At 45.5% G+C, this 12,465-nt stretch overlaps 1 protein-coding gene across 2 annotated transcripts in view; it reads right to left on the reverse strand.

The window, feature by feature from the left end:
* LOC142245292 (transmembrane protein 186-like) overlaps positions 1 to 12,465 on the reverse strand; it is a 14,976-nt gene continuing 2,511 nt past the window's right edge. Inside the window, exon 2 of one of the 2 annotated variants that reach the window (XM_075317904.1) lies at positions 1 to 737. In XM_075317904.1, coding sequence (XP_075174019.1) covers positions 22 to 726 — 705 coding nt within the window. In that variant the 5' untranslated portion in view covers positions 727 to 737 and the 3' untranslated portion in view covers positions 1 to 21. Of the gene's footprint in view, positions 741 to 12,465 lie in introns of both variants that reach the window. The other variant, XM_075317903.1, reaches the window with a different exon arrangement.

Raw genomic sequence — 12,465 nt, forward strand, 5'->3', positions numbered from 1 at the left:
TTGAAATGGTAATTTAATAATTTATTCTCCAAAAACTGCTTTGAACTTCTCTCTATCCAAGACCAATCCATAACGAGTAGTGAAATACAGAATATTGGGATTGCTGTATCTTGCAAACTGTCGTAGAATCTCCCCCTTCGTATCTCCTGTTTCTGAAAACCGTTTTACATCATCGATTGGAACTAAAATATTTCTTCTTTTTCCCCAAAAAGTCAAGTAAGAAACCTTCAGCGTTGTCAGGTCATCATCCACGTACAGCATCCCAATAATTCTACGAAGGTAATAGCTAAGACCATACAGCATGGCGCCTGCAAAAAGAGCAGCTCCTGTGCAATAAACTACAGTAAACTGGGATAACTGTCCTTGCAAATAGTAGTAATAAATTGGGGGAAGAATCAATAGAGTCATTGTAGTCTGCATAATCTTCAGTCGGGATACCACTTTGCAGTATCTGATTGCTGGAAACTTGTAGATCAGTGTAAATTTAGTGGAGTCATCAGTCTTTGTGCTGAGCGGTGAAGCTGTACGGAATAAACTTACGGTTTGTACCCACTGCTTCTTACTTGCAGATGACAATAACAGAGAAACCTCTCCATGTGAAGGGCGAGTAATTCTCCTACATCCAGTAAAGGCGGTCCTGTAAAGTACACTAGATTTCCATAACTGTACGGAACACTGTTGACAAAAAGGTCTGATCCACAAGGATCGAATGATGAGCTGTGCCATGGAGATGTAACCTGCTGGAGTACAAGAACATAGATGTCACCAAAAGATACCACTACAGCAGGCGTAGAGCTTTGTTATTCTCTGTTGTAGACTATACCCAACACTAGGAGGAATCTAAATATGCATCAAAGAGGACCAACCACCAGGATTTTCCTATATAAACTAAAGCCAGTGCTATACTGGTGCTATCATGCTGATTTTATTTCTGAAATACAGGCAAGTAAAGCTTGTGAAATACACTTACTTTATTGATATGTGCTGCAGAATATTTAATAGGTGGGTCAAGTTTTGCTAGTTCTTCCTGCCCCTGTCTGTCTACCTGTCCTTCCTCCCCCTGTCTCTTATTATGGGGGGGACGGGGGGGGAAGAGGAAGGTCAGGCAGGCAGACAGGGGCAGGAATATCTAGCAAAACCCGACCCATCTATTAGATAGTCTGCAGCACCTATCAATCAAGTAACAGTGCATTTTGCAAACTTTACTTGCCTATATTTCAGAAACTATACAGCCAAAGTTTGTGGAATGCACTGCTATGTGAGCTGTGTTCCTAAACAAAGGTTTTTTTTTTTTTTTAACTCCCTTAACCCCATATCCACAACTTATATTTACATTACATGTTAAGTGTATGGAGTGGACATACAAACTGAGCCCGCTCTATTAACCCCTTCAGCCCCCGGGCACTTTCCGTTTTTGCGTTTTTGTTTTTTGCTCCCCTTCTTCCGAGAGGCGTAACTTTTTTATTTTTCCATCTATCTTGCCATATAAGGGCTTGTTTTTTGCGGGACAAGTTGTACTTTTAAATGAATCCGTAAGTTTTACCATATAGTGTACTGGAAAACGGCAAAAAAAATTCCAAGTGCGGAAAAATTGCAAAAAAAGTGTGATCGTACAATAGTTTTTGGGATATTTTATTCACTGTGTTCACTATATGGTAAAACTGATGTGTGGGTGTGATGCCTCAGGTCAGTGCGAGTTTGTAGAAACCAAACATGTATAGGTTTACTTCTATCTAAGGGGTTAAAAAAAATTCACAAGCTGGTCCAAAAAAAAGTGGCACACGTTTTGCGCCATTTTCCAAAACCCGTAGCGTTCTCATTTTTCGGGATCTGAGGCTCAGTGATGGCTTATTTTTTTGCGTCTCGACCTGACGTTTTAAACGGTATCATTTTTGCGCAGATGCTACATTTTGATCGCCTGTTATTGCATTTTGAGCAAAATTTGCTGCGACCAAAAAACGTAATTTTGGCGTTTGGAATTTTTTTGCCGCTACGCCATTTACTGATCAGATTCATTGATTTTATATTTTGATAGATCGGGCATTTCTGAACGCGGCGATACCAAATATGTGTATTTTTTATTTTTTTAACCCTTTAATTTTCAATGGGGTGAAAGGGGGGTGATTTGAACTGTTAGGTTTTTTTTAATTTTTTAAAACTTTTTTTTTTTAATTTATTTTACTAGTCCCCCTAGGGGGCTATAGCGATCAGCAATAAGATCGCGCTTCACTATCTGCAGATCTCAGCTACAGAGCTGAGAACTGCAGATTTGCTGCTTTACTTTCAATGCCGGCTGTCTTCCAGCATTGAGAGGAAGTGAGTCATGTTAGCTACAGGCGTCATCACATGACCCTGTGCTACCATGGCAACCACCGAAAGTCACGTGATCATGTCACGTGACTTCCGGTGGGGGCGGGGTAAGTGACTCATGGTGGCGCCCATATACATATCGCTGCCAGATTTTGGCAGCGAAATGTAAGGGGTTAATGGCCGCGGGTGGAAACTATTCCACCTGCGGCTAGCAGGCACACATGTCAGCTGTTGATAACAGCTGATATGTGCTCGGATCGCCGGCGCTTACCGGCACACGATCCATGACGTACCCAGTACGTCATGGGTCGTTAAGGGGTTAAAGACAGTTGCCAGCTGTATTATACAGCCAGCACCTGGCTCCAAGACCAGTGACTGGAGCTACCTCCGATCCCTGCTGTTGAACCATTGAGGCCGGGGTCACACGAGTGTATGAATCTGATGAGTGCAATGCAAGAAAATATCCCATTACACTTTGACCAATGTTATTCAATGAGGTAGAACAGATCTGCAATTTTTTTCTCATGCCCAATCAGCATGAGAGAACAATGGCAGCATGCTGTGCTTGCAGCGTATCTTGGCTCACTCGCAACCATGTGAGTCTATGGGTGCCAGTGAAATATCGGACTGCACTGATGACATCCGAGTGTTCATAGTTATTCGCAGAAACAGGCGATGGAGAGATCAATCTCTCCATCTTTTCCACACCTGTACTTCAATTCTCACATGCAAGAAAATCAGAGCACGATGAATGATACTCGCAGCAGACTTCGAGCTGAATGTCGTCAGCATATAGCATCCAATGCTCTCACATCTGATGCTATATGCTAATCTGACCCCGGCCTTGGCTGCTGCTTTCAGACGTCTGTGTTTAATAGGTACAAGTCACACGCATGGTTATGGTCACACGTGTGTCATCCATTTGCATACGTGTGACAGGTAGCAGAGAAAACACGGGTCTGTGAAATAAAAAGATTTTCCATATCTACCTGCTTTCTTTGGCTCTGCTGCCTCCCGCTCCTGACCCCCGCTCATAATATTCATTGATTATTCACCGCACTCAGGACCTGGAAGCCGGAGCAGCGCTGGGTACAGCACCGTGGGGACAGGTGAGTATTCTGCAAGCACAGTGACATCCAGGAGGTCATCAGAGTTCCCAATGAGCTCAGATGACATCCTGATGACCCCTGCGACATCCGCGCTACAGCTTCACGGGTTCATCAGAGTTTATTGGGAACTGTGATGAGTCCCCGTTGCTGTGCCCGCTTCCAGGTTCTCACCACACACACACACTCTGCTGTATATTCACCCAGCGATTCAGTCCCCGGCTCTGAAGTCCCCAGCGCTGCTCCAGCTTCCAGCTCCACAGGGCCCTGAATATTCAGGGAGTATAATGAGTGAGGGTCAGGAGCGGGATGCAGCATTGCTGCAGAGAGGTAAATATAGAAAATATTTTTATTAACAAGACCCCTGTTTTCTCCGGTACCTGTCACAGTGATGTCAGACGGATCACATCAGTGTGTGATCTATGTGACACCCATGCTGCCAGAGAAAAAACGGACATGCCTGTATATATGCGTGCGAGGTCACACAGTCCGTGTGAGTAACAGCATATAAAAACATGGGTACATGTGGCATCCGTGTTAAAAACTGATGTCACACGTACCTAAAACACGGACATGGTTGTTAAGTTTCTGTACACCTAATACCCCTTTCCCAGTTGAAAATCATTATTTTATACTAACCTATAAATGCCAACGTATTGCAGTATATAGAACAGGGGAATGTTTGGGGTTTATTCAGGATGCATGGCGCACCTTTGCACTAGGTGGCCTAATGAAGGTGAGAGGTTAACAACACTAATTTCTAGGATCTATGGCAGGGGTCTCAAACACGCAGGCTGTATATGGCCCCCGAGGCTGCTTCAAACAGCCCACAGGCACCGTTGACCCCTTGACTTTTGCAGCCCAGTCCAGGGGTTGCCAGTGTCAGCACTTTGTTACAGTTGAATGTGCGTCCTTGGATGCACATTCATTTGAAATATATTGCCACGAAGAGACAAGCTCTCTGCACCGCAACGCCAGACAGTCAGAGGCCAGCAGCTGACGTCATACTATGCCGCACAGACGCTGACGTCAGCTGCTTGCATCTGATTGGCGAGGAGCTGGCCTGCATTGGGCCACGATTGTTAAGGTGTCTACAGGGCCTGAGGGCCGCATATGCAGAGGAAAAAGGGACACCAATGTATATGGGAAGAATGGCACAATAGGGGACGTTACTAAAAGATGGGGACTTTACTACAAGAAAGGGACCAGGATGGGGACATTACTACAAGGAGACAAGGCTAGGCACATTACTACAAGATATTGACCAGAATTTGGGGCAACATTATTACAAGATGGGTACCACGATGGGTACATTACTACAAAAAAGGGACAGTTATTGGCACATTATTACAAGATGGGGACATGATTACAAAATGGTGACCATGATGTCACACATTACAAGAAGGGACTAGAAAGGGGCATATTACTACAAGATAGGGACATTACTACAAGATGTTGGCCAGAATTACCATATGGTGCTAATTGTAAAACAACTTTACTGTATGTGGCCAATTGGTGGAAACTAAAATGTAAACAAATAAAATCAAAATATAGCATGAAAAAATATTTTGCTACTAAAAATGCTGCTTTATCTATAAACTAAAGTAAACAAAAAAGTTCATGTTTGTTATTGCCACATCCGTAACGACCCAAGCTAAAAACTACTATAACCCATAGGATGAATGCTATTTGAAAACAATAAAAAAAGCCAAAAATGTTCAAAGTGTATAGAGAAACCTATTTCACTTAATATGTTACTTTGTCCCGCAAAGAATGCAGCTCCTGAAATTATTTTTTTTTTCTATGTGCGACCCATATACTCAGACCAGGGGTCTGAAATTCGGCTATCAAGGGTATTAACACAGTTGCCACATTACAGTACCATCTAACAATTCTGTATATTACATCTAGTGGAATAGACCTTGTCTGCTAGTAAAGCTGGGGCATGCACGTCTCCACCGGCCATCCAGCCCAGAAGAGGCAGAAATTGTAAACGGTAAAAAAGCAATGCCAAAACTAGACCCCCAAAATGTGTCACCATGGTGTTCTCGTAAAAATGAAAAATTTGGGGTTAAAGCAACAGTTTTGTGGTAAAAATGTATTTTTTCATTTTACAACTCAGTCATAAAATTCTGTAAAGCACCTAGGGGTTCAAGCTGCTAATCAAACATCTAGATAAATTAATTGAGGGGTCTAGTTTCCAAAATGGGGTCACTTTAAATGTCATGTGGTCCCTAAAGAAATAGTCTTGTAAATTTTGTTGGAAAAAACAGAAATTATTGATAAACTTAAAGGGAACCTGTCACCGTATGTTTATAATACTTACCTAACTGACGGTGCGGAGCAGACTGGTCGGATGGGCATATCAAAGTGCACCTGACTAGGACCTCACTCTCTGCTAGTGTAGATGACGTACAACGCGTCATCCACACTAGCTTCAGAAGGAGGACAAAGATGGCCGAAAGAGGAGGCGCGGGACCCTGAGACACCATCCGACCAGTCTGCTCCGCACCGACAGTTAGGCAAGTATTATAAACGTTTGGTGACAGGTTCCCTTTAAAGCCTAAGACACAACGGCGTGAAAATCGGAGCAAGTGGAATGCAATAAAAAAAAAAAAAACGCATTCCACTCGGACCAATATTAGCCTGTGTGCCAGCACACATGAGCGATTATTTTCTTAGCCCTAATCGGACCGATAAAACAATTGCAGCATACTGCGATCCTTTTTCTCTCGCACCTATTCAAGTCTATGGGGCGAGAGAGAGGGAAAAAAAAAAAAAAAAAAAAAAAAAAAAAAAAAAAATCGCACTGCACTCGAGGTGGTACACCGGTGTAATGCGAGTGCAGAGCAAAAATGGCAATAGCCAGCAACGGAGGAGAGAGGGAGATAAATCCCTCCCTCTCCTCCTCAGCGTCGGCCCGATCGCTTGATCGGACTTCAGTCGCAATGACACTCTGCTCTCACTGTGCTGCTAGAGTGAGCCAAGTGTCATGCGAGGATTGCAGTAATCCCGGTGTGGCCCCGGCCTAACACTTTCAACTTCCTAACTAGATATGAGCGTACCTGTGGAAGTTCGGGTTTGCTGGGTTCAGCAGAAGTTTAGATTAAGTTCAGTTCAGGACCTGACCTTGACCTAAACATGATCCTGGAGCCCAAACCCCATTGAAAGTCAATGATTGGGCAGGTCGGCTCTTCGTCCACATAGTCAGCCATACACAGAGTGTTTCTGGGGGGAGGCGTTTTTTGTTTGTTTTTTTTATTTTTTTTTTAACACTACATCCGAAAACATTGCTTTTACCCCCAGTGAGATCCATTCAGAGACTGCAAGTGGCTCACACTAGGAAGAGCACCCCTATGCTCGACTAAGTGATTAGCACCAAATTCCAACAAGTTTTTTGGGGGGGTGGGGGATAGGGTTTAAAAAAAAAAAAAAAAAAAAAGTCAGTGTTTAATATTAATATGAATCCTGAAATTTACTGTTCAGGTTCGCTCATCGCTATACCAAACAAAAAAAAAAGAAAATGTTTCAAAAACTGTGCTGATGTAAAGTAGACCTGTGGGAAATGTTAGGTGTGTTTAGGAACGTTCCAGGGCTACTTCTAGTGTGGTATAGGGGATTGCGGTCAGCTCAGGTTCCAACTACTCTTGTGTTTTTCTGCTGATGGGATTTTTGTGATCGTCCACTGTGACCAGATCATAACAGTATCACCAGCCACACAAACAAAAAAAAAAAACAGGTACTCAAAAGAAGGAAACATTTTTTTCTTTATTCTATATATTTTCTCTTCTTATTTTTGGGTTCCGTGGAATATCTTCTGCTGGTATGGATACAAAGCAGTTGGCTGAGCGTGTTGAGCATCTCTCCTCTGAGGTTCAGGCAATATCGGCTTATCTTAGACAGACTCCTGTTTTAAAACCTAAAATTCCCGTTCCTGAATTGTTCTCGGGGGACAAGTCTAAATTCCTGAACTTTAAAAATAATTGTAAATTATTTTTTGCTTTAAGACCTAAGTCCTCAGCGAGTCCCGTGCAGCAGGTTAGGATGGTCATCTCCTTGGTGCGCGGTGACCCTCAGGACTTTGGCCATTTCTTTGGCTCCTGATGATCCGATTCTTGCTGATGTGGATTCCTTTTTTCAGGCCCTGGGATTGTTGTATGATGAACCCAATGTGATGGATCAAGCTGAGAAGACCTTGTTGGCTTTGATCCAAGGTCAGGATTTCGCTGAAATTTTTTGTCAGAAATTCAGAAAGTGGGCGGTCCTTACCAAATGGAATGATGATGCACTTGCGGCAGTTTTTCGGAAGGGCCTCGCGAATACAGTGAAGGATGTTATGGTGGAATTTCCTATCCCTTCTGGTTTTGATGCCTCTAAGACTTTAGCCATTCAGATTGATAGGCGTTTATGGGAGCGCAAAACGATACGTGCTAATGTAGAGCTTGCGGAACAGTCTTCTGAGCCTATGCAGTGTGATAGAGTCCTCTCTAATGCTGAGCAGCAGGGGTTTAGACGGAAGAACAAGTTGTGTTTCTATTGTGGAGATGCGTCTCACACTATTTCTATCTGCCCTAAATGGGAAAAAAATATTTGCTCGTTCGTATACTGTGGGAATCTGTATGTTCCTGATCAATGGAGGACTAGCATTATGTCAGAGATTCATTGTTCAGTATTGGCTGGTCATCCTGGGATTTTTGGTACTAGAGATCTTACAAGAGTAGTTGGAACCTGAGCTGACCGCAATGCCCTGTCAGACCACACTAGAAATAGCCGTGGAGCGTTGCTAAATACACCTAGACGCCTCGTCACAGTCGGAGAAACTTATTACACCTCACAGATAGAAATGAGGAAAGCTATCGTGCCTCAGAGTAGTTCCAAAAGGAATAGCAAGCCCCCAACATATAAAGCCAACGGTGATGTAAGAAAACACAATACACAGATAAGAAATATAGATTAGCAAAAACGAGGCACAACTTCCTAAACAGAACAGGACAGGACAGATAACTGATTGCGGCCAGCAAAAAACCCTGCAAAAAATACCAAACTCCTGATAAAAAATACTGAGACCACACGGACTCATCCACTATATCAGGTACTCTTGTAAATAATGGGAGAAACAAAATACAAAAAAAAACAACAAAAAACACAAATACAAAAGTTAAAATAATCAAATAGAACAGGGAGAATCTCCCTTCTTGTAGTTGGGGCCTAGAGAGGGGGAACCCCCATGCTCATCAAAACAGAAAGACATATCCTCTCCTGCAAGAAAACAGACTTTAAACAAAACTAAAAGAAACACAATCATCCTTAGGTGTGGATCAGGCAATAAAGCAAAGAACTTGCATTTTTCTGGAATGGTACAGGCACAGGATAAATGGAAGGACAACTCAAAGCCAATTCAGAGACTGAAGAAAAAAATCTATAACCGGCCCCAGCCAGCAGACACTGCTCTTTTATATAACCCAGGCTGATCTGCAATTGGGCTTCCAAACTCCCAATTATCTCCCACACCTGTTGAGTCACAGTTAGCTTCACCCCTAGTTCTGACCACCAAAGGGAGCTCCAAACCATCACCCCCTCGGATGACATTCACAACACCTCTAGCTATCCCTCCATTAATTCATTCATGCATCCCTCCCTCTATCTTTGTTATATAGATGGATAGATAAAGTATCGTTCTAGCTGCTTCCGTTTTTTGCGGTGGCAAAAAAACCCAGAAGGCACACGGATGACACATGGACCGTATATGGAACGGAATGGATGTCACACGGATGCCACACAGCGGCATCCGTGAAAAAACAGGACCGTTTTTTGCGGACCGCAAAAACGGGACGATCGTGTGAATGTACCCTTATGCTGATCTCAGATGGGGGAGCAAAAACTTGGTTACAGATTTCCTTGAAAGAAAAAATATCAGTAGCATTTCCCTGAGTAAAGTACAGACGGGGCCATATTGGCGCCGTCTTACTGACTGATACCTGATGTGAAGAAATCTGTTGTGTACTTTCTCTAATTTGTGTTTGACGTTTTCTTCTTTTCTTTGTTTTTCATATCTTTGTGCATCGGGGTGGGCTTGTGGGGTGGGACTGGCTGGAGGGTCTTCAGCTCTGAGTGTCTGTTATACTTCCTTTTTTAAATGTTGTACTGGCACCGTTCTACCGTCGGGCGGTGTTTGTGCAGTTTGACTTCTTGGCAGTCTTTGGGAAAATGGCGCCGGTGGCTGTGCATGCGCAGATTGCTCAGTGCCATTATACTGGAGTCCACCAATAGATCAATCTGCGCCAGTGCCGCCCGCAGCTAGAACAGCGCCAGCGTGAAATTTAAATCCTTGTGTCTTTACCCTGAAGGTCACATAACTGATCTGAAGGGCCAGATTTGGCCTCTCGGCCTTGACAACCCTAAGGCTATGTGTGCACGTTGCGTTTTTTTCCGCAGAAACGCTGCGTTTTGAACTGCAGCGTAACTGCAAGCGTCCAGCAAAGTCTATGAGAAAGCCGAAAAATCAATGCACATGCTGCGTTTGTAAACGCAGCCTTTTGGATGCCCAAAATCGCTGCGGAAATAAAAGCAGCATGTCACTTCTTTTGTGTGTTTTAGCTGCATTCTCCACCCATTGAAATCAATGATGTGGATCAGAACGCAACCAAAATGCACTTGGACTGCATTTTTGTTGCGTTCTGCATGCTTTATTGACAAAACGCAGGTCTTTTCAGTCTCTGTCAATGTTGGTCAATTTCTGTCTGTGGATGTCGGTGAATCTCCCTCTGTCGGTCAGTCGGTCTCTTTCTCTGTCAGTTGGTCTCTCTGTCTGTCTCTCCCTCTCTCTGTCCGTCGGTCAGTCTCTCCCCCTCTCTCATACTCACCATTCCCCGATCACCGGCGCGGCCCTGCAAGGCATTCACACTGCTCCGGTGGCTTTTCCTCTTTTGAAAATGCCAGCCGCTCATTATTCAATCTCGTATTCCCTGCTTTCCCCGCCCACCGGCGCCTATGATTGGTTGCAGTCAGACACGCCCCCCCAGGCTGAGTGACAACTGTCTCACTGCAACCAATCACAGCCGCAGGTGGGCGGGTCTATATCGTGCAGTAAAATAAATAAATAAATAATTTTAAAAAAAACGACGTGCGGTCCCCCCCCAATTTTCATACCAGCCAAGATAAAGCCACACGGCTGAAGGCTGGTATTCTCAGGATGGGGAGCGCCACATTATGGAGAGCCCCCCAGCCTAACAATATCAGCCAGGAGCCGCTCGGAATTGCCGCATCCATTAGATGCGACAGTCCCGGGACTTTGCCACCGTACCAGGGCAACTCAGGATGAGCCGGGTAATAAGGGTTTAATGGCAGCAGCCCATAGCTGCCACTAAGTCCTAGGTTATTCATGACAGGCGTCTCCCCGAGATACCTTCCATAATTAACCTGTAAGTGAAAGTAAATAAAACACATACACCCGAAAAAATCCTTTATTTGGAATATAAGAAAAAAAAAAAACACCCTCTTTCATCACTTTATTAAAATCCCCAAATACCCCTCCAGGTCCGGCGTAATTCAAAGGTCCCGCGACGCATCCAGCTCTGCTACATGAAGCTGACAGGAGCGGCAGTAGAACACCGCGCGCTCCTGTGAGCTCCACGCAGCAACTGAAGTGAATCGCGCTGTCAGCGGGGACGTCACTAGGTAATGCCAGTGTGTGTGCGGTGATGATGAGGGCTGTAGTGTCGGGATGTGTGCGGTGATGATGTGGGCGGTAATGTCGGGATGTGTGCGGTGATGATGTGGGCGGTAATGTCGGGATGTGTGCGGTGATGATGTGGGCGGTAATGTGGGGATGTGGGCGGTAATGTGGGGATGTGGGCGGTAATGTCGGGATGTGGGCGGTAATGTCGGGATGTCGGCGGTAATGTCGGGATGTCGGCGGTAATGTCGGGATGTCGGCGGTAATGTCGGGATGTCGGCGGTAATGTCGGGATGTCGGCGGTAATGTCGGGATGTCGGCGGTAATGTCGGGATGTCGGCGGTAATGTCGGGATGTCGGCGGTAATGTCGGGATGTCGGCGGTAATGTCGGGATGTCGGCGGTAATGTCGGGATGTCGGCGGTAATGTCGGGATGTCGGCGGTAATGTCGGGATGTCGGAGGTAATGTCGGGATGTCGGAGGTAATGTCGGGATGTCGGAGGTAATGTCGGAGGTAATGTCGGGATGTCGGAGGGAATGTCGGGATGTCGGAGGGAATGTCGGGATGTCGGAGGGAATGTCGGGATGTCGGAGGGAATGTCGGGATGTCGGTGGTAATGTCGGGATGTCGGTGGTAATGTCGGGATGTCGGTGGTAATGTCGGGATGTCGGTGGTAATGTCGGGATGTCGGTGGTGATGTCGGAGGTGATGTCGGAGGTAATGTCGGGATGTCGGAGGTAATGTCGGGATGTCGGAGGTAATGTCGGGATGTCGGAGGTAATGTCGGGATGTCGGAGGTAATGTCGGGATGTCGGAGGTAATGTCGGGATGTCGGAGGTAATGTCGGGATGTCGGAGGGAATGTCGGGATGTCGGAGGGAATGTCGGGATGTCGGAGGGAATGTCGGGATGTCGGAGGGAATGTCGGGATGTCGGTGGTAATGTCGGGATGTCGGTGGTAATGTCGGGATGTCGGTGGTGATGTCGGAGGTGATGTCGGAGGTAATGTCGGGATGTCGGAGGTAATGTCGGGATGTCGGAGGTAATGTCGGGATGTCGGAGGTAATGTCGGGATGTCGGAGGTAATGTCGGGATGTCGGAGGTAATGTCGGAGGTAATGTCGGGATGTCGGAGGTAATGTCGGGATGTCGGAGGGAATGTCGGGATGTCGGAGGTAATGTCGGGATGTCGGAGGTAATGTCGGGATGTCGGAGGTAATGTCGGGATGTCGGTGGTAATGTCGGGATGTCGGTGGTAATGTCGGGATGTCGGTGGTAATGTCGGTGGTGATGTCGGAGGTAATGTCGGGATGTCGGAGGTAATGTCGGGATGTCGGAGGTAATGTCGGGATGTCGGAGGTAATGTCGGGATGTC

This window comes from Anomaloglossus baeobatrachus, chromosome 7 (assembly GCF_048569485.1).
Source record: "Anomaloglossus baeobatrachus isolate aAnoBae1 chromosome 7, aAnoBae1.hap1, whole genome shotgun sequence".
Taxonomy (NCBI): Eukaryota; Metazoa; Chordata; class Amphibia; order Anura; family Aromobatidae; genus Anomaloglossus; species Anomaloglossus baeobatrachus.